The sequence below is a fragment of the Aphidius gifuensis genome, linkage group LG6, assembly GCF_014905175.1.
Source record: "Aphidius gifuensis isolate YNYX2018 linkage group LG6, ASM1490517v1, whole genome shotgun sequence".
Classification (NCBI taxonomy): Eukaryota; Metazoa; Arthropoda; class Insecta; order Hymenoptera; family Braconidae; genus Aphidius; species Aphidius gifuensis.
In genome coordinates this window covers 9,221,442-9,244,574 of record NC_057793.1, presented here as the reverse complement: position 1 = coordinate 9,244,574, position 23,133 = coordinate 9,221,442, and the positions used below count along the sequence as shown (strand labels likewise).

The 23,133-nt window shown below is 22.7% G+C and overlaps 2 protein-coding genes across 2 annotated transcripts in view; one reads left to right on the top strand and one right to left on the bottom strand.

The window, feature by feature from the left end:
- Positions 1-6,769, top strand: part of LOC122859785 (5-hydroxytryptamine receptor-like) — a 63,700-nt gene extending 56,931 nt beyond the window's left edge. The window contains exon 6 of the mRNA XM_044163469.1: positions 6,625-6,769. Within this exon, the coding sequence (XP_044019404.1) occupies positions 6,625-6,769 (145 nt within the window). The remainder of the gene's footprint in view (positions 1-6,624) is intronic.
- Positions 6,770-10,200: 3,431 nt separating this feature from the next.
- On the bottom strand, positions 10,201-17,299 carry LOC122859784 (glutamate receptor U1-like). The gene is made up of 11 exons (XM_044163468.1): positions 17,155-17,299; positions 16,897-17,000; positions 16,599-16,781; positions 16,194-16,348; positions 15,915-16,024; positions 15,628-15,821; positions 15,506-15,534; positions 15,112-15,125; positions 14,827-15,019; positions 14,365-14,494; positions 10,201-10,215 (listed from the first exon to the last, which is right to left on the bottom strand). Exons 1-11 carry the CDS (start codon positions 17,255-17,257, stop codon positions 10,201-10,203), a joined length of 1,230 nt encoding a protein of 409 aa, XP_044019403.1. The 5' UTR covers positions 17,258-17,299.
- Positions 17,300-23,133: the final 5,834 nt, after the last annotated feature.

Sequence of the window (23,133 nt, the reverse complement as noted above, 5' to 3'; positions counted from 1 at the left end):
TGTGATAATGATCATTAATGAAATTTTAAAAAGCATTTAGCTTTGATAAAAAAATAGTATGAATACAATAGACTAAGTGTCGATCAGTTAAATTATTAAATTCCAACTTGGATTATTTTTATTATGGACTATATATGAAAATAATTTTCCGAGTTTCTTATATAACGAGTGTTTACGAACAACATAGTACTGAGCAAGGTCAAATTGTTAAATACAAAAACATGCTAAATACTTGAACCAACATTTGTTATTCTAAAATTCTTATGTTCTCCATGGAAAATGTGAAAGTATACAAGTGTACAAAATTTTCGAAATATTATTATATTCACAGTTGGTAAGAAAACATAAAATGTAAAACGTTTAAAACTGGATTTCACATTTTTAAACATCTTGAGATATTAAATTAGCATTTCATAATTAAAATTTTGTTTAAAAAAAAATACTAATCAAAAAATATTGTCAACTTAATATTTTTTCAATTTAAATTCTAGAATTAATACAAAAAAATTTTGCTTAATTTGTATTTAAACAAATAAAAAAATTAATATAAAAAATTTTTTGAATTAAAAAACACACAACATCAAATAAAAATGTAATAATAAAAAATTCTATAGAAAATTTCTATCTAAAAATGAAAAAGTATATGTACAGTATTAAATCAAAAAATTACCATCACCGTTTGAATTTAAATTTTCTTTTGTAAATAAAATCAGACATTCAGCTGGTACTTTTATTGGCGAGTTTGCTTTAATATATAAATTTTTTTTTATTTTCATATTTTTCATTTCGATGAGATTGTGAAATAAACAACACCCAAAGGTAATAAAAAATATAAATAAACAAAAAAGCCGAAAAAAAAAATTTGCATAAGAAAATGGAAAAAGTATTTTTTTTTTTAAATAAAAGATAGGTTAATGTAGACAAACAAAAAGGTAACATATAAACCGCGACCCTTTGTTAACCATTTTGTAGGTGTGAGTAGTCATCCCTTGTTTAATAAAAGGCTTATTTATATGCCACATATTTCTAATTACCATTCATTCTATTTCCAAGTTAATTGTAAAACAAATATTTGTTTTATAAAATTCAAAAATACCTCTAGCATTAATCACAAAAATATTATCTACTTTTGTACATTGTATACACAAAAGCTTCATAAATTTTACTATTTAAATACTTAAATATATAATTGAGTTGTTAATGCACCCACAAATTCATACATTCGCAAAATGAATGAATAAAAAAAATAAAAGTTTTAATATAAATACTAATTTCCACAAAATAAAATACAAAACTAAAAAAAAAAAATTTTTTTAAATAAATCTAGAACAAATACAGTTGACCTATATATTCATAAATATTTTAAAGTGCACCTATCATAACCTCGGTGTGTAATATACAAGGTCTTAACCACTGAAACACCTAAAATAGTAAAAAAGGCTTATCTTTAAGTTTACTGTGTCAGTTCTGAATTTTTACAATTCAAAAAAATGATAGGAAAAAAATACAAAGAACATGTCTGTAAAAGTAGGTTCTTCTTTTATTGATAAATAAACATGACAATAAAAAAAAAAAGCTCTTTAAAAGCTTGCAAGCTCTTTAAGAAATTGAAAAAAAATAAAAAAAAGAAATGTAAACTTCTAATAAACAAAATGAAAATTATTTGAAAAAAAAAAATTACGCTTGAGCTTTTTTTATTCCAAGTTTATGTATACAGTAAAGTAAAACAATAAATTATTTGCATTATTTAATATTCCATTTATAAATATACCACAAGCTTCAGGAAGTACGTTATACTGAAGCTAAATGTTACATACAATAACGACAGCAAAATTTACCATAATCTCATTGGATTCTAGGAGGATACAAAATTATTTATACATGTATACATATTGAAAATAATATAACTACAATATATATTCTGTCTTTTATTCACATGTCAAGCTTTTAACATCACAAACAAACAGCTACCGCCGATTTGATGATGCACTAACATGCACAATGTTCTTGTCGAACGTGGTTTGATGAAGAATAATTAAATCATTATTATATGTATATATACATAAAAGCCATTTCTGCCACACATAATTAATATATTCCATGTATATATATATATTTATCTTTAATTATTATATCGCATCTTGCAGGTTACACTGTTCAATGAGCGTGCGTTTAACTATCTATATATATCATTGTGGTTAGCTGATGAAATTTTGTTACACATATATAAAATAGTATAAATTATTATCATAAATAAAATGAATATCATATTTCATAAATTAAAATAGGAAACTTCATTTTTTTTTATCCAAAAAGCTTTAACTATTTTTGTTTTTTTTTTATTAAAAATTTTAGAAAACAAAAGACGTTAATTAAATGTCGAAATATCAATTTGTCTTTTATTGTTAATTTTAATGAAAAAAATTAAAAATAGGTAAATTTAAATAAAGATATATTGGAAAGAAATTCTAAAGTTACAGTTGTAAAAAAAATTGAGGGAAACTCTACTGACTCTCTTGATAAATTAATTAATAATTATTTTTTAGTATTATTATTATTATTTATTAATATCTTACTTATTTCATTATTATTTTGTGTAGATTTTGTAGGGGTAATTTTTTTTTAAATTTTAATCTGGCTTATTGTTGCTATGAAGACAAGAAGATGATTAATATACGTGAGCATTAAATCATATTTAATATAGCGTAGTTTTGTGAAAATTTCACTCTTAGTTGTATGAGTATAATGTCATCTCCATTGTGAAATTGATTTTGATAATCATTGCTAAAACCATGCATATATTGTAAGCAACTTCCGTTGAGTTATAGCCTGAATTGGCCCTTGACGCGTAATTTTCACGGAAGGTAAATTTTCTTTGTCGTAAAATTTATATTCAAACACAAGAAGGATTTTCATATGAATATTACAGTGCCATGAATTATAAGCGGATAAAAAGGATTTTTATTTTACTAACAAAAAAATTATATAAAAATATTTTCAAAAGTTTTTGTTTATATTATCATAAACATGTAATTTTTATCTTTTTATTTGTAGATTTGTAAAATTTATAATTCGTATATATCTTGTAGTTTATTTCAAAAGTAAAAAATTATAAATAAATATTTTTATTGCTAAAAAAAAATTACATATATTGATAATTTAAGTATTTTTTTTTATAAAAAAAAACAGGTAAAATTTTGATTAAAAAAGACGTTTAAAAATTATAAATATTGAGGATGTTTTAAATTCTATTCAAATTGACACAAAGATAAATTGAATTTATTCAAAAATTTATTAAATAATAACTTATCTAAAAAGAAAAAAATAAAATGCAGTAATGCTTATTTCATTCTTGTTATTTCTACAAATATTTAGTAGATTTATCATTATTGGTCTATTATTTTTCATATATACCTTGTTGGGTTATTTTGTTATTTCTTTAATCTCATTATTTCCTGATAAAACAGTAATTTTTTTTTATCTCAGTGTATATAAATATTTATTTGGATTAATAACTTTCATGTTATTTTTTTTTTTTCGTAATAAACGAATGAAAATCGGAAATTGCTTTCGATATACCACCACGTATTACGGATTTTTTTCGTTTAATATTTGTTTATTTTTTTTTTTTATTTATATATATTTTATTTATCTCCAGATAGAGAATCAAAAATAAATAAACAAATCCTCTATATAATCCACGTACGTAATTTAACCTTTCGAGGAAAAATTAAAAGGATAATTTTCATGTATGCAAATTTAAAAATAAAATAAAGTTTTGATTTATTTATTTATTCTTTTTGTTAAATGTACATATTTTTTTTAATGCCGCAAAATTTGTGCAATCACTGCTCAATTGGAATAAATTATAAAGCAATTTTACTGTTGAATTTTTTAATATAATAAATGCTGTACACATGTGTAATATGAAAAAAAAATATATACATTACATATAATCAAAATGGAAAAAAAAATAGTTGAATAAATGTCTTGACATCGATATGAATACAAGATACTATGCAGAAAAAAATAAAGGTCAATTGGTAAACCCTAGAAAAGGACTGAAGCAATAAATTCGTAGTCATTGTTCAGCATGACGTGAATAAAAAAAATATATATATCAAATATATTCGTGCAATTTATCCATTCTTGTGATATTCCAAAAGAATAAAAATAATTTGATGAAATTTGTATAAGAAACGAAATATCTACTGTTCATATTTACACAATGATAAAAAATTTATACAATTCAAAAAACCATAAATAATAAACAAATAAATTTTGCTATTTTATTTTTTATTTATTTTGTTTGAATGATTATTTGTTGATAAATTGGAAAAATAAAAATATATGAATATTTTAAATAAGTATATTATCACATGACATGCATGATAAAAAATCAGTTGTATGAAAATTTGTTTATAAAAAAAAAAAAAAACCAATCAGTTTAGCAATTTTAAAACTTTTTCATACGTGTGAATATATACTCAAAGTAACATGTAAAATTTTTTTAGTATTATCTAGCTTTAAACATTCTAAAACACAACAAAAAAAATATGTTATAAATTTGGTTGAGTAAATTCTAAAAATATTTTCACCTTCAACCAAGCAAAAAGTAAGCAAATCGAATTTTTTTCTCAAGACATTCAAAATGATACTCTTGAGAAAAAAAAAAATAAAGTCAATAAGACGAAACGATTTCGCCTTGCAAATGCATTTACGATATTCAAAAAAAAATCAATAAAAAAATTGACTAAATAAAATAAAATTAACAAGTAAATAAAAAATATATCAAAATAGCAATAAAATTTTCTTGTTTTACACTAAAATAAAAATTGGAAAAAAAATATTTATTAAAAAAAAAGAACGTAACTAAAACTTTTTTTAAACTTTTTTACTAAAAGTCAAAAGATTTTATATAGTATTTAAATTAAGGTTGTATGTAAATGGATTTCCCTGAATTTAATTTTCGATTTTTTTTTTTAAATGTTTAAATGAAATAATTATATAAATTTCCAATGCTAATGAATTTTTTTGTTTTTTATTTTACCATTTTTTTTTTGTTCGAAAAAAAAAAAAAAAGAAAATCCGAATAAAATAAAACCATTCAATTGAATAGTTTCAAGTAAAGTCAATTTTTTAAATATGAAATTTAAAAAGATAAAATTCGGGAAAATATAGATCGGTTTTTGGGAAGTATGGGATATTAATTCTGACAAATTGTAATTCAAATTTACTAGATAATCATTAAATTGGAATTTGTTGTTAAAAAAAAATACAAGAGTAAATGCAATGACATAATGAATAATTTAAATTTAATTTGAATATTTTTTTTCAAATCAATAATAAAGTATGATAATATTCTTCACAGATTGACGAGTGAGGTGATGGTCGAGTTGGCATGAACCCTGCCTACAGTGCTTGTGGTCTCGAGTTCAAATTAAGTTCATTGTTTCTTTCTTGAGAGTATAAATAATCGAGTTACATATAATTTATTTCTTTGACGTGTTTCCTGATCTTTGTGGCAAATGTAATTTAGCATAGAACAAGTGAACTACGCACTTGATCTACGCTGGAAAATATCTGCCTCAAACATCAGAACCCTCTTTTTATTTTTTTTGAAAAAAAAGATCATATAACACTAATCCTGAATTGAATTTATTTATACTTTAATAATAATCATTCAATATAATTTTATTCTGCCAAAAATTTTTATGACAAGGCTGTTTTAAAATATTTTTTAAATTTTTTAAACAATTATATCATAAATAAATATAAAATTTCATATTTTATTAAATTTATTTTTATTATATATCTTGGATAAATTTAAAATTATTTAATTTAAAAATAAAATAATAAAGTCATTAAATTTGTTAATTAATAGAATAGCCAGCACATACACAATTAACAATAAATTCGTGTGGTATTGATTTAAACTCAAGGATTAAAACTGCATGTTGTATTTGTAACATTTACCGTCGTACAAAGTGGTGATGACGAGTTCAAACAGTCCCCAAGCGTTACGAATAGTAATTACATTGAAAATCTGAATGTTTATTGCGGAACTAAATTAGTATCTGTAAATATAAGCCGGCAACACTCACACTACTTATGACGCATCAGTAAAGTGAAAAGATTTTAGGCATGAGAGGGCACTATAATTTTTTTTTTTTTAATATCAGTTTATTAGCACCCTTGTGGACCCAAAAGTCGCCCGATCATGCTATTTACATACAACCTTAACCCTAAAGTTTTTGAGTTTAAAAAAAAAAATTAAATTAAAAGTGAGAAATAAAATGACAAAGTTATATCAATAGTAGAGTCATTACTCATTAAATATGCAAATAAAATTGGAATGAATGAAAGTCGCTGAATTTGAAACATCTTGTCTTGAATTTATAAATTGAATTTTATGTTAAATTCTCAAGATATTTGCCACATAGTATGATTAATTTATATAGACAATATACTGTATACATAAGTACACAAATGAAGTACATGTATGTGTTCATCTATGTACAAATTTTGAATATATATTCTAGTGATATTTATATATGTATTCAAGTGCACAACGTTGAAATTGGCTGAGTAATATATATATATATAAAGGATTTGATATTCCAGGTACTGGGCCGTCACGAACATTGACTACATGAATCAGAGAACAGCAAAGAGGATTGGACTGATGATTGCTGTCGTCTGGATGGTCTCAATAGCTGGTATATTATATCTCAAAATTATTATGTTAACACATTTACATTCATACTAATTATCACATTGCTCATCAACAATTATATATTAAAATTATGACCTTTTCTTTATACAACCTTACTTGTCAATGAAAATCAAAATAGCTCCTTTCAAACTTTATATACCATTATGTGGTTTTCATTGTTTTAAACAGAAAAATAATCAATGTAAAAAAATATTTAATTATCAATGGAATTAATGATAGAAAAGGCTAATTTTACGGATTTAAATATCTTTTATTTTTGGGATAACAGAAAGACCTAACTTTCATCGATTTAGGGTTTTTTTTTTGTTAATTTTAGAGATTTTTAATTTTATTTTTATGATTTTTTTTAATGAATAATTAGTCTTTTTTTTAATGCTTGTAATCAATGATCCAAGGGGTTATTCATAATAGATTTTAGTGACATAATGATTTAATTTTAAATAAAATTGACGATGATTTAAATGATTCAAATCTGATTTAAAATATTAGTGGGTTAATGTATAATTATATTATTATTGGCAACACTTTTAGGGACTTTTTCAAATATATTTTCAACAATCAATGTATTTTTTATATTTATTTATATATTTATTTATGCGAATTATATGAAAACTTTTTTTTAAAATGCTTTTTTACCTCGAGATAAATTGACACACTGACATAAGTGTTTGACAATTCATAACTAAAAATATCTACATACATAATTGAAGCGCAATTTGTGATTCAATTGATTTAATTTAAATCAAATTTACTTGTAATTTCGCGTGATTTATGCTTGATTCAAAAATATTTAACAACATGATTTCTATTATGATCAACCCCTCGAAATGAGCAAATCTTTGTAAATATGAGCTTGTTTTTATTTTAATATTTATAGAAAATAAGCCATGTTTCGTATTGATTTTTTAAAATAAATTGACTCGTCTTTACCCAAGTAAAAAAAATATATTTATTGGAAATATAAAATAAATTTAATTTATATTTAAAATATATGTGAATTAAATTTGATTAATGTTTTAAAAAATATAAATTAAATTTAATTTAAATGTAATTTATATTTAATTCATATGTAATCTATATCTATACAAAAAGTAAATTTATTTCATATTTTTGAAAAATATAAATTAAATTTGAAGTACATCTTTTTTTACAATGTCGAAATTTTAATTAAATTTATTTTATGTTTTGAAAAAATATAAAATACATTTACTTTTTGTATAGATATAGATTACATATGAATTAAATGTAAATTAAATGTAAATTTAATTTAATTTATATTTTTTAAAACATTAATTAAATTTAATTCACATATATTTTAAATATAAATTAAATTTTTATTATATTTCCAATAAATATATTTTTTTCACTTGGGTATGATAAAAAAAAATACAGATTTTGAAACAATGGTAGATATGCTTTTTTGCCACGAAAATAATGATGATAATATTTTACAAAGTATGTTAATCAAAAAATACAACTAGAAAGTATAATTTTTTTCTTCATCCATCAAATGATTAATTTATTTTTTTATTTTTCATGAAATAAATAAATAAAAAAAACTTTTATTTTTCAATTGAACTATTTGACCAGAAAAAACAACAAAAGATATAGCTAATGTATAAAAAGAAAAAAGAAAGCAAACAAAGCTTTTCTTTTTGTTTGGCAATTTCCTTGAGAGGTGTCAGTGAAAAATTTAATCAACAAAAACCTTCAAATGCAGTCTTGGAATTTTCTATTATATCTGTACTTATATTAACTACAAAAAAATTTGTTTTTCAATTTCTTTTAACTGGAATAATAATAACAGTAATGAACAAAATATTGATTTATAAAATAATAATAAAATATAATCAAGAATAAATCAAACAACTGTGAATGCATATATAAAATTCCATGAAAAATTGTCAATTCTTTCAATTTTATTATTTACTTTTTATTATCATATAAATGATGTAGATAAAACATGAAATACTTATTCTTATCACGATTTTAAATATTCATTATTAGCATTATATCGATTACATTACATTAACCTGAGGTCATCATATCACTATTTAAATAAACTATATCCAAAAAGATAGAAAACCATTTTTTTTACTTCGAAAAAAATAAATAAATGAGCACGAAATGCATTTACAGTCAATAGAGATCAAAAAACGAATAAATAAAATATTAATCAATTCGAAAATAAAGCCTCCTAAAATAAAAATATATAAAAAACAATAATGCTGTAAATATGTAAAATTATTAAATAAAATAATAGTTGAAAATTAATTTTTTTTACGATGTACAAAATAAGCGAATATGCTAATTTATTAAATGTGCTATGTATAATTGTAGTTTAGAAAAAAATTAAAATTAATAAATCAAAGAAAAAAAAGAAAATTACCATTACTATCTAAGGACCAAAAATTTTCACATTAAAAAATTCTTCATGTAAAATTTATTTATTATTAAATAATACGTAAGAAGAGTATAAAAAAAAAAAAAAAAAAGAATTATAATAATAGAGTGTTAAATTAATTAAGACTTTAATAATCGATGGAATTGTCAGCATAAAAAAAAATATGAATGTATTTTAATCATAGCACACTCAGATGAATTTTAAAATGAGTAAAAAAAATTAACTTGAGATATTTATGTATCTATTGAAGACACATTTGTATACTGTAATGTTCAAAAAGTTTGTTAATATTTCGAGGCATGATAACAAGTGTTTAATAATTTTAAAAAATAGCCAAATAAAATATCCAAAATAATTGCAAAAAAAAATTCAATAAAATAGTATATTATGTAACTAGTACGTGAAGTAGTTGATTCTTGCACGATTTTGAAGGTGTCAATACGAGTCACCAGGAGTTTAGAACGAGCCGAGGGCGAATCGAAAACGATCTGGTGGCGAGTATGACACTTTCAAAGTCGTGGAGGATCACCTTCTTCACGTACGAGTTATATACAATATTTTTTGACACGAGGTTTGTAATATGGACGCCATTTTGCGCCAATATAGTGCGTAAAGAGATACTTTTACGCACGATTTCTTGTTAAAAAATCGTGCGTAAAAGTGTTTCTTTACGCACTATAATTGGTGCGTAATAGCGTCTTTTACAAACAGAGTGTCAAAAAAATATTTATCATGTCCAATTATCAATGTCAAGTCAAAAATTATTAAAATGAATCAATGAATATTAAAATAACCTACTAAACAATTATACCATTGTGAAATAAATTGAAAAATAAATTTGTGGAGTTTATTGTATAAAAGAAAAAAAATAGAATATAACAAAATTAGATAATAACAACAAATTACAATCTATAATCGATGGCAATAAATATAATCGTCATTTGCTTGAATAATAATTCAAAAAAAAATTAAAATAAAAAATCAAATAATAAAAGAGATTTGAAATTTAACAAAAAAAGGCAAAAGCGATATAGGTGTGCGTTGATAAAATATTTATATATCATTCAAAATGTACCTATCGAAAAAATATTAATAACAAAAAATATAAAAAATAAGATAAATGTTGTGAAGTTTATTTTTATTGGAAGATAAAAAAAAAAACACGAATCAATATGTTTTGTTGTATGTCACATTCGAGATTTCGTGTATCATGATGATTGATGATGAAAAAAAAATGTAATATTGTATGACTGATAGACTGATTTGAAAAAAAAAAAAAACATTTTTTGTTTTAGAACTTTTGTTATTATTTAAAAAAAAAAAACAATTTATAATGTGTAGGTAATTTTGAAAAATTCATCATATAGTGTCTACAAAAAATGCTCGAATAATAACGAATAAAAAATTTTGAAAAAAAATTATTAAGCGTTACTGTGAGGCACAATCATTTTGGATAAAACTCGTGATGCACTAGACATGACCAATCTCACACACAGTTGGAAAAAAAAAAAATTGAAAATTTAACATTAAGAAAAAAATGTCTAATTAAAATTTGGTCATAGTGTTGTTTCAACATTTGAAATAATTTTTTAACTTAGCATGTTAATTAATTTTTAATTAACATCTTTTAAATATAAAACAAAACAAATGTAATAAAAAAATTCAGAATTTTCATTTCCAACTGTGCAGTTGACCGTTCCTATTTGAAAAAAAAAAATTTATTGTTACCTTGGATTTCTTATCACTAATTGGCGAACCAACATTCCTACAACATCAAAATCTAAATACTCTTGTTTTTTTTTTTCGCTTGATAATTTTTCATGAACAATCAATCCTTACATAAAAAAAAAGAAAAATCTCTTTGAAAATTTTACTGAATAAAATGGAAATTTATTTAATTTTATTGTTATTTAATTTTTTACTTGTTACTAACGCACATATGTAATACAAAAATAATATAATAAAAACAAAAAAAAAGAAATAAAACAATCAAAAAATAGAATATAAAAACAATGGTGCTCATTGTACTTATTTTCATTATCAATGAATCATCATAGATGAATTTAATCTATCAAAAATGTAAAAAAAAATTGAATTAAAAATTATTATTTTATTTATATTATTATTATATAATTTAAAAGTGAAGCTACAATGAAATAAATACTGTGTTACTAAAAACAATGTTTAATGAATTTATTGTTTATCAACCTTTTTCTTTTGCTATCTATCTCACTGCCACAATTATCGATGACAATTTTGTATAAGGAATAATAGAAATAAAAAAGTAAAGATAAAAATAAAGAATATATACTTGGCTTTTTTGTCTTATAGTATTTACTACTCTATTTCCGCAGAATATTTATAATATATAACATTTACAGTATAATAATATTAAAGAGACTTTTACTTTACTTATAATTTATAATTTCAAATTAGCATTGTTTTAGTTTAGAATAAAAATGAAGTGTATTGTAATTATAATGAAAAAAAAATAATGAAAATAATTATAAAATTTTGAAACTTAATTATTCATAATCGCTAATGTTTTTTGAATAATGAAAATAATTATTATAGATAAGCTGATTAAATTTTTGCATCGACACAAATAAAATGAGACATATTTTTTTTGTAGAATTTTTTTTTTTTTTAATATTATCTTAATTATAATGCATTTTATTTTTATTCGTAATTTTCAAAATATAATTATTCAAATCGGCTAATGTCCTTCGTGTTTTTTTAAATTTCAATTAAGCTGAATGACGTAATAAAATTTTTTAATAATTATTGTTTTTCATAATATTAAAATATATCAACTAATGAAAAATGAAATAACGATAACAATAGTTAATTAATTTTATTTTTTATATATATTTTTGTTTATTTTTTTTTTTTTGGCATTGTATTTTATTTATACAATTTTCTTCGTTTGATTTAAAAAATAATAAATCCCTAAAAAATTGTAGACCAATTGATAAAGGGAGAATTTATGAGGATAGTGATAAAGAATTTGATTCTGAACTTGATGATTTTATTGATGATGGAGATGATAATATGGCAAGTACATAAATAGCAGTTATATCTATTTTATTTTTACCTAATTTTGTTGATACAAATTCTTCTTTTAAATGTTGTGCATAACTATTATATATTTTTAATATTTTTTTTTAGGAATAATGGAAGAACTTGAAGATACTCAAAAAAAAAAGAGAAACCAAAAGTAAATCAGGTATAAAAAAGAAAAATAAAATTTTTTATAAATAGAAATAACTATTTATTTACTTCTTTTCTAAAATTATTTTATTAATATAAATATTTTCTTGTTGAGAAAAAAAATTTATACAATTTAATTATAACGTAGACATGTACTTTTAATCAATCAATATATATGATAAAGATTTTTATCGTAAAATCTTTATTAAAATAATAATAAAAAAAAAATTTTTATTTTTTCAACAATTGTGCATGTTCATTAGAATTCAAAAAGCATTAACACACACTGTAGTTGATTTGTTATTTTGTTTTTTTATGTTATATTGTGGACAAAAGAAATATCAAACAAAAAAAAAATGAAAAAAACGAACAACTCATTTAATTGTACAAATAATTTAAATCCATAAAAAAACAAAAATGTTTCAAACTTTTTCTAATAAATCACACAAACATATAGTAAAAATATTACTAGTGTATACAATCATCACATCTTTAATTACTTCACTCAAATTAAATAACTACGTAATTTTTTTTTTTTGTCCGAGTCAATCATGTTTAAACACATTTATAATACTATTATGAACAAATAAGTATTTGAAAAAATGACTTGTTTAATTATTTAATTTACATGAAAAATAATATACCTATATTGATTAAAATTTTACAAGGTAAAAATTATGGGTAGTATTGAAAAAGTAATGCAGAAAGGGATCTTGTTGGTATTAATCGTTTACCTGTTCGACGTGGTGTGTCAATTTCTAAATATTCACGTCCGTTATATATTATTTTTTTGTTCATGACACTTTGACGAGTTGGTGATTGATTACTAGTACTTGGTTGACTATCAAAATAATTATTAATTGGATATACAAATGGTAGAATTCGTGTAAGATTTCTTGTGAATGCTGGTTTTCTATTTTTACCACGACTTTTACAAATTTTAAAATTTGAAGAAACGCGTGTTCTTTTAATTTTATTTTTTCTTGTCAATGCTGCTTTTCTATTATTACGACGACCTTTAGAAATTTTAAAATTTCGAAAAGTGCATAACCGTATTTTTTGAATTTTGCTTTTTTGATGTAATCCAAATTTTTCATATATAAATGTTAGTGTTGCTAATGTTAAACCCCCGGCTAATATTATAAATGGAAATGATAAAATTTCATTCATTTTCAGCACAACTTAATGCTTGTAAGTTCACTTGTGCTAATTTCAATTTGTTAAGTATTAAATTATACCAAATTCCAAAAGATTTTAAAAAAATATAAAAATTATTATGGTTAATCTATTATTATTGTTAATTTACTTATTCCGAAATTGTTATTTTTAATTTGACACCTATTAAACATAATTAAAGAAAACTACGCACGCATCGATTTCACGTGGAATAAATATATTACCATCGTAATATTGATAAGTCAAAATTTTTTATATAAATAAAATTTATTTATATTTCAAAAAACATGTAATGCTACAATATTCAAATTTGATATTTTTTATTGAAATTTATATTAAATTTCTTATATATCTAATTAATTATATTTTTTTTGAGTTAAATATATATTCAACTGACGGCATAAATAATTAAAATATTAAATTCATGTGACAGAAAATCTTTTAATTAACAATTGTTATGAACAAACACTTGACAAAACCCTTGAAATTTTTAATTTATTGAATCCAAGATTAAAAGCTTTAATTTGATCAAAGTCTTGTGCAATTAATTGTAATAATTGGTACAAGCCTGAATAAAAGTCTTTAATGACTGTAAATACAATTACACGACTTAAATTTTAATTTTGATTTGAATTAACGATTTCAAGGCTTGGTAATAAATTGGATAAATTCTTTGCAATGATGTACCAAGCTTAATACTTGATGTACCTTAACCAGTGAGTAATGAACAATAATGAACATTTCGCTGTTAGATTTCAATGCTTTTTGTATTATGAAAATTTCTCCAAGCTTAAATGTAAAACATTACATAACAATTGGCAATGTTCATTTGATCTACCTGAAATGATAAATTATTCATACTTAATTTACTTACATTTTCATTTAATTTTAATGGACAGTAAGGCACTAATGGTAATTTTCTTTGTTCAAGATGTTTAATTATACCAAATTCCACAAGATTTCGTAATCTGAAAAAATTTATTTTTTTTAAATTTTTTTTAATAGAATTATATACTTATTCTGGTTGATAATTTTCCCCGAAAAAAAAATAAACACCATTTAGCAAGTTTTGATATAAATAACCATGATATATTGGATTGACTCGCTGTTATTATTATTTCAAATTTAATTTTTAATAATATTTTCACATTTTAAATATATTTTATTTACTTAAATAATTTTGATTAATTTGTAATTTATTTTTGTAACTTGCTAGTGGATATTTTTGTTGTGAAATATTATCTACCAGTTTTTTATATTTATAAATACTCGGTCATGTAATGTTTCTTTTTAAACTCACTGTTTATCAAATTTTTCTTGATATAGAGAATCTTTTGGATATGCAAATGCAACTGGCTGTTTATAAATAATTTCAGGCATAATGACATATTTGCATCGTTCATTTTGAGGCTTTTGTTCTCTAACATTCTTTAGATAATCCTTTTTAATCATTTGCTGAAAATGATTACCATCACCAAGATATATTTTTCCGTCTTCATACATTATTTTTAAAATTTCTTCATCTGATGGTTTATTAATAAAACGACCGTTATTATTTTCGAATGATGTTTTTAAATTTTCCAACTCTTTAATTTCCAACTAGAATAAAAAATAAATAATTATTAATTATTCATCAGAATATAAATTATATCCAGACTCGGGAAGTTCGTCTGTTATTTCAGATCGCCAAAAATACCATGTCAACATGATGAAATATAGTTAAAAAAAAGACGATCTGAACCTCGTACCAACGGAAAATGGCCTCAAAAAATGGCCTTTTAAAAAATGGCTCCTGAAAAACGGCCTTTAAAAATGGCCTTATTTTTTTTTGGCCTCTTAAAAAAGGTCTTATGTTTTTGGCCCAAAAAATTCTTTCTCTTCCCTCAAAAAATAAGGCCTTTTTTGAGAGGCCAAAAAAAATAAGGCCATTTTTCCGATGTACGAGGTTCAGATCGTCTTTTTTTCTAACTATATTTCACCATGTTGCCATGGTATTTTGGGCCGCGATCTGAAATAACAGACGAATTTTCCGAGCCTGATTATATCTTATACAGAGTATTAGTATATTACAATAGTCTATGAGTTATCAATTATTATTTACCTGCTTCACCGCATAATCAATATAATGTTCACTTGTTGATGACCATTCTCGATTGTCATTTACAATATCAGTAATTGAATGATATGACAATGTTAATTTTGGTATGCAGAAAAACGCAGTTAAATTTGCAGCATGAATTATTGTTATAATTGTTACGAATATCCACCAACTTGCAAATAACACACGATTTGAATCTACAAAATAAATTTCATACAAAATTTAGTTGTCAGTATACATATTTTTCATAATTCAATTTAAAAATATTTTATTTCTAATTTTTAAATGACCTGTTTTTGGATTTATTGTTGAGCCTTGTTTTAATATAGAACCATAAGTAAACCATGCACATTGTAAAAATGTATAATTATCAGTATTTGAATGTTTCCATAAGTACGATCTAAAATATTTCAAAATATTTTTATTTTATTAATTATTAATTAATATTTAATAATTTTTAAATACATATACGTTGCATTATTAATAATAAAAATTACCTCAAAAATATTATGCCAAAAAAAATTGGAACACTGATTATAACAGCAATGATAATTAATATCCAAACTTGTTTTGTAAATGGTGTAAATAAACGATATCCAATTGCTGAAATATCTGGTCTTTTCATCATGGCTTTTAATTCAATTTGTGTTAACATTGGACTGTACGATACATAAGGATACATATGAGGATTTATTGGTAAAAATGCAACTGCCATGTCGACTTTCTAGATTTAATAAAAACAATTAAATATTTTTTTAAAAAATTCTTAAATTACTTTTCTTGATGAAAATATTTCTCGAAATTTTATTTGGATAAGATTTTGTTTTTTTTAAAAAAAATTTTCATTGGCTGAATTGAAATTAAAAAATATATTCAAGTATTTTAGAACTAAGAGAAAAAATATTTTTCCAGATTATTTTTTAATGCCAATTCCGAAATATTTTCTAATATCATTTTTATAAATTAATATTTACCTTTTCATGCAACAAACCAATGACACCCGTTTTGTTGTCTCCAAATATTTCTTGATCTGGCATTACAATTTCATATGTAATATTAAATTTTTTACTTATCAAATCAAATATATAAAATGCGTAAGACGTTACATTGCCCATTGTTTTTCCATTTAATTCATAAATTGATGAATACGGTGACATCTATATTGTAAAAAAAAAAAAAATTTCAAAATAATTAAAATAAACAACAATCAATCTTACATAAAAACTTGAAAAATATTATCAAAAAAATTCAAAATTATTTAACAAATCTTACATCAAGTGTCGTAATTTTCATAACTTCCGGTAACGAATTTTCATCTTTGGATTTAGGCTTTTGTGTAGCAGTTGATAAATCAACTACTTTCATATCATTTTCCCCTATAAAATAAAATAATTAATATTATTATAAATAAATGCAAAAAAAAAAAAAAAACATTTTCACAATAATTAAAAACAAAAAAGTTAAAAACAACACAATAAATCACTATAATTTAATTTTTAATTAATGAAAAATATTTTTTGCAATAATTACAATCATATCGTTTTTCATCAATGAGAAGCGAACGATTTCGATCACAATTCGTCGTATTAGAAATAATACAAATGCCCATAAGCATTAAATCAAATCCCGTCATTATGATTTAATTATTGACACAACATTTTTTTAAAAAAAAACACAATTCTCAAAAACAATATAATATCAATAGTATTATCCTTTTTTAAATTTCAAATTATTATAATAAAAATAAATTTTATTTATCACAACAATAAATGAATGTAATTCGAGAGCAGCCAGTGACCCGATATTATAAACTTTGACACTTATATTGTAATTTTTTTTTCAATGTTTCAATGTTTCATACAACTAAGTCACTTAGCTGTCCTGTGACCATGTATGTTTATTATTCGAGAACTTAACTTTTGTATATTTCACGATAAAAATACTCATCTAGACCGTCAAGCTTCACGCGAGACATTGAGAGGATCCTTTGTGTTGAGTTCCGTGGTGCAATGTACAACTATCGAGTCTACACCTCGCTCTACCCTGTATGAATTATTATTTCATTAATTTGTTTTCAGCGTGTTAAAAGATCATTGAAATTAAAAAATTTTGATGCAAAAAGATGCGATAGATAAAAAAAAAATTTAATCAAATTTTTTTTAAATTTATTTATTTAGAAATATTTTTTCATTTTTAAATTTAATTTCGAATTGATTAGTTTATTTTATCAATTGCATGAATGCAAAATAATAAATTTTTATTATAATTTTTTTTCATGATTAAATTGACCTTTGATCTTGGTATTACTTTCTTTTTTTCAAAACAACTCTTGTTCTACTTTTTATTTGGCTATTTTTGCAATTGAAAAAATTACATGACATGTGTGCAGACAGTGATTGTTGTTTTTTTTTTTTTTATATGACAAGGCATGGAATAAAGTCGTTACAACAAAATGCAGTGTCAACTTATTTTTATGATATATAATTACTCATTTTCAAAACTAATAATAATTGTTACTGATTATCCATTTGTTTATTTATATTATATTTTTATCGTTATAAATTTATATACATCGTATATAATTATTAGCAAAATATAATTATTTGAAAAAAAAAAAAATGTTTTATAATAATAATGAAAATATACTTGTAGATATCAAATTATATTAAAAGCAAACGAGCTAATGAATATTGCACAAGATAACTCTATTATTATTATTTTTTCTTTCGTTTGTATATTATTTTCTTATAGGTGAAATAATTGAAAAATAATGGCTTAAATTATTATAGACATATGTAATAACAAATAATTTTTTTTATTATTTTTATTATATTACACTAGTTAAACTTTAGGGGTTTACGCATAAAGAGTTTTTCGAGAGCACTTCTGGGTTTCTCTGTTATTGTAAGATCTTGCTCTTCTGCCCACGAGCAATCAGTGAAACATGGTAAACATTTATCGCAGTTGTTGTCATCCCAACACTCATTTAAATAAGTGGTCAAACCCTCATATCTTGATGTGTAGCACCACATACGTGCGATACCCATGCATCCTGCCCAACAGTATCCTTCTCCATTGCGTCCTATTTGTTTAGATGACATCCACCTCTATTACTACAATCATCTGTAAAGTCGAGTTCATAATGTCTTATTTCAGTATGATTATCATAATTTACTGGTAATGAATTGACAAAAAATATCAAATTCAACTCAAAAATTATTATCATCAACAGCATCGACAAGCTTTTCATCTAAAACATTTTTTTTTTCTTCAATACAATTATGTAAATAATAAATGATTATATAATTTAAATGCGGCTTACCTTGTTTAATGTTAGTTGTTGATTTAGAATTTCGCACTTAAATAAATGTTTGAAAACAATTGTATTTATAGTTATATTTGAACTGAAAGCTCAATTAAAAAGCTTTTACGTATTTAAAAAAATTATAATTATCCAATAATAATATCTTTACAGATAACAATTAACAAATTATATTAAAAACCAACTAGCTAATGAATATCGCACACGTGTATACTGCACTATGTGTAATTAAAATTATAATTATATCTTGATTGTCAATAACAAATTATAATTTTCAATAATTATATACTTAATTATATCTATTATGTAAACTCATTTTCGAAACTAAGGATTGCACCTCGCTCTACCCTGTATGAATTATTATTTCATTTTTAATTTTTTTTTTATTATTTTGCGTGTTAAAAAGATCATTGAAATTATAAAAAAATTTATTATGCATTAAATAGAAACAATAATATATATAAAAAAAAAAAAACAAAAAAAAAAAAAATTAATCAAATTTCTTTTTATTCATTTATTTAGAAATAATTTTTCATATTCTTAAATTTTATTTGGGATTGATTAGTTTATTTTATCAATTGCATGAATGCAAAATAATAAATTTTTATTATAATTTTTTTTCATGATTAAATTGACCTTTGATCTTGGTATTACTTTCTTTTTTTTTTTCAAAACAACTCTTGTTCTACTTGTTATTTGGCTATTTTTGCAATTGAAAAAATTACATGACATGTGTGCACACAGTGATTGTTGTTGTTTTTTTTTTTTATTTTTTTATATGACAACGCATGAAATAAAGTCGTTACAACAAAATGCACCAAATTTTGGTTTGGTGGCTTTAAAAAATATTTTTGATTATTGTTTTTTAGCATTGAATCAGTTGATCTGCGCGGTGTCACCTGTATCATTTTTATGATAAATTTTGATAATTGTTAGATGAAAATAATCTGTAGGATAATAACAACTGTAAACGTGAAAAATAAATGATTTTCTTTATTGATTTTTGTTGTTATTCTTCAAATTTAATTATCAAAATTTATGATAGAAATAAGCTGTTGTATTAATTAACTAAATAGAAAAAATATAAACCGAAAATGTTTATTTGTAAACAAAGAATGCAATTATTATCAATTATTAAAAATTTATTATTGTATTGATAATTAAACAAAATTTGAATCATCTAATAATAATTTATATTAGTTGAAAATAAACATTTTTTTTTTTTTTTTGTATTTAAAAAATGCATTATTTATTATTTTTCAGTTTTCAATTTATAATGGTTGTACATTATCAATATTATTTCTTGAATTTTTGTAACTTTTTTTTTTTGTATTCTTATCATTTTGTTAAAGAAATAGATTGTCATCTCTGTATCGTTATTTTTTATTAACAAAATCAGGGTGGAGTAAAAAAAAAAATTCAATCACGGAATTACGCAGTTTACAAATTAACTCAACACAACAAAAAATCATATATAAAAATATAGAACTTGATTAGACATTTAATGCCCAAAAAAATATAAATTGATCTTTGGTCAACATTTAATGTCGATAATTGTATTTTACAGTCATCAAAATGTATCTCATCAACGTGGGATTGTTACTTTTCATAGTGACAACAATTAAATTAATTTCTTGTACAGAATTAGCTTCAAAAAATTTAAAATATCAAAAAGCAAGTAATGATGGACTCATTGATGTATCAACGAAAAGTGAAGTAATCAAAAATAAAAATTTATTACAAGCTTGTCTTGATGATTATGTCACCTCTCACTTGAAAAAGCAGCCGAAAATCATTACAGCTATTTTAACTAAACACATAAGAATATCAAATATTTACTTGGAAGAATTACAAAAGATTTGGTCAACATTTGTTTCAACTGAAAACTACAATGTTAAAAATAATATGCAAAAAACAAGAATGGATATTTTTATTTTATTGAGAGACCATAATGATCTTGATGATTTTATTTATGATAAGATTAATTAATATAGGCTTTTGTGCACATGTATTTGAAAAATTATAATCATCTTATGTTTAATTATAATAATATCTTTATTTGTCGGTAACAATTAACAAATTATATTAAAAACAAACGAGCTAATGAATATTTTTTTTTTTTTTTTTTTTTTTAATTTATTTAGCGTCGCATTAACAACTAGGTCATGAGCGACTACGTTGGTTTAAAGAGATATTTACATTTGATTGTTTAATGAATATTGCACATAAGATAATTCTATTATTATTATTTATTCTTTCGTTTGTATTATTTTCTTATAGGTGAAATAATTGAAAATAATGGCTTTAATTATTATACACATATACAATAACAAATAATTTTTATTATTATTTTTATTATATTACACTATTTATCTACGCGTGTACGTATAGAGATGCCGCGATACGATACGATACGATAATTAGCTGATTATCGTATCGTGTCGTGGAATTTGATTGTCGTTATCGTATCGTGTCGTCTAAAAATTCGACAAAAAATCAAATTATCGTGTCGTCTTATTATCGTATCGTCATAGGCGTTGTCGTATCGTATCGTGTATTATCGACATTATCGACGATAATTTTCTTTTTTTAATTATGAAATTTACCAAGTAATAAGTATATCATGATTTATACATAAAAAATTTATTAAATAAAAAAAAGTCAATATGAGAAGTTCGTGGCTTTTATAAATTTGACAAGTTTTCTTAAAACAAATTTTAAAAAAAATATACTCTTTGCAGCAAAATTTTATATATATATAAAACTTCATATAAAACTATTACAATTTACTTATAACAAAATTTATATTACTTTAATATTATTAGATTATAATAAAATTAATATTATATGTTGCAATAATTTATTTTTTTTTTAAATTATGATATGGTGTGGAGTTAAAAAAATTTAAAGTCTATGAACTCAAGTGTTTATTTTTCTTTCCTTATTATAAACAAGACAATTTTGCTTGAAGTTAAATGTATAATTTTTCCGATATTATCGCGATAACGCGATAATTTTATCGGTTATCGTCAGTCAAATATCGTATCGTGTCGTGACGACGATACGATAAAAATAATTATTATCGTTGTTATTATCGTATTATATTACACTATATTATCGATTATCGCGGCATCTCTATGCACGTATAAATTTTCTTAAAGCACCAGTGGGTTTCTCTGTTATTGTAAGATCTTGCTCTTCTGCCCACGAGCAATCAGTAAAACATGGTGAACATTTATCGCACTTGATGTCACCCGAACACGGATTTAAATAAGTGGTCGCACCGACATATCTTGCTGTGTAGCACCACATACGTGCGATACCCATGCATCCTGCCCAACAGTATCCTTCTCCATTGCGTCCTTTGTTTAGATGACATCCACCTCTATTACTACAGGGATCTGTAAAGTCGAGAGTATAATGTCTCTTGAAACGACTTATTTCAGTACCATTATCATAATTTACTGGTAATGAATTGACAAAAAATATCAAATTCAACTCAAAAATTATTATCATCAACAGCATCGACAAGCTTTTCATCTAAAACATTTTTTTTTTCTTCAATACAATTATGTAAATAATAAATGATTATATAATTTAAATGCGGCTTACCTTGTTTAATGTTAGTGGTTGATTTAGAATTTCGCACTTAAATAAATGTTTGAAAACAATTGTATTTATAGCTATATTTGAACTGAAAGTTCAATTAAAAAGCTTCTACGTATTTAAAAAAATTATAATTATCCATTTGTAATTATAATAATATCTTTGCAGATAACAATTAACAAATTATATTAAAAACCAACTAGCTAATGAATATTGCACGAACGTGTACTGCACTATGTGTAATTATTAATTATAATAATATCTTGATTGTCAATAACAAATTATAATATTCAATAATTATACTCATTTATATATCTACTCATTTTTACGCATTTTTAAAACTATTCTAGAACTTAACTTTTGTATACATATTTCATGATAAAAATACTCATCTAGACCGTCAAGCTTCACGCGAGACATTAAGGATGATCCTCGTTGTATTGAGTACCAGGGTGCAATGTACAACTATCGAGTCTACACCTCGCTCTACCCTGTATGAATTATTATTTCATTTTTAATTTTTTTTTTTATCATTTTGCGTGTTAAAAAGATCATTGAAATTAAGAATGTTAAATAATAAA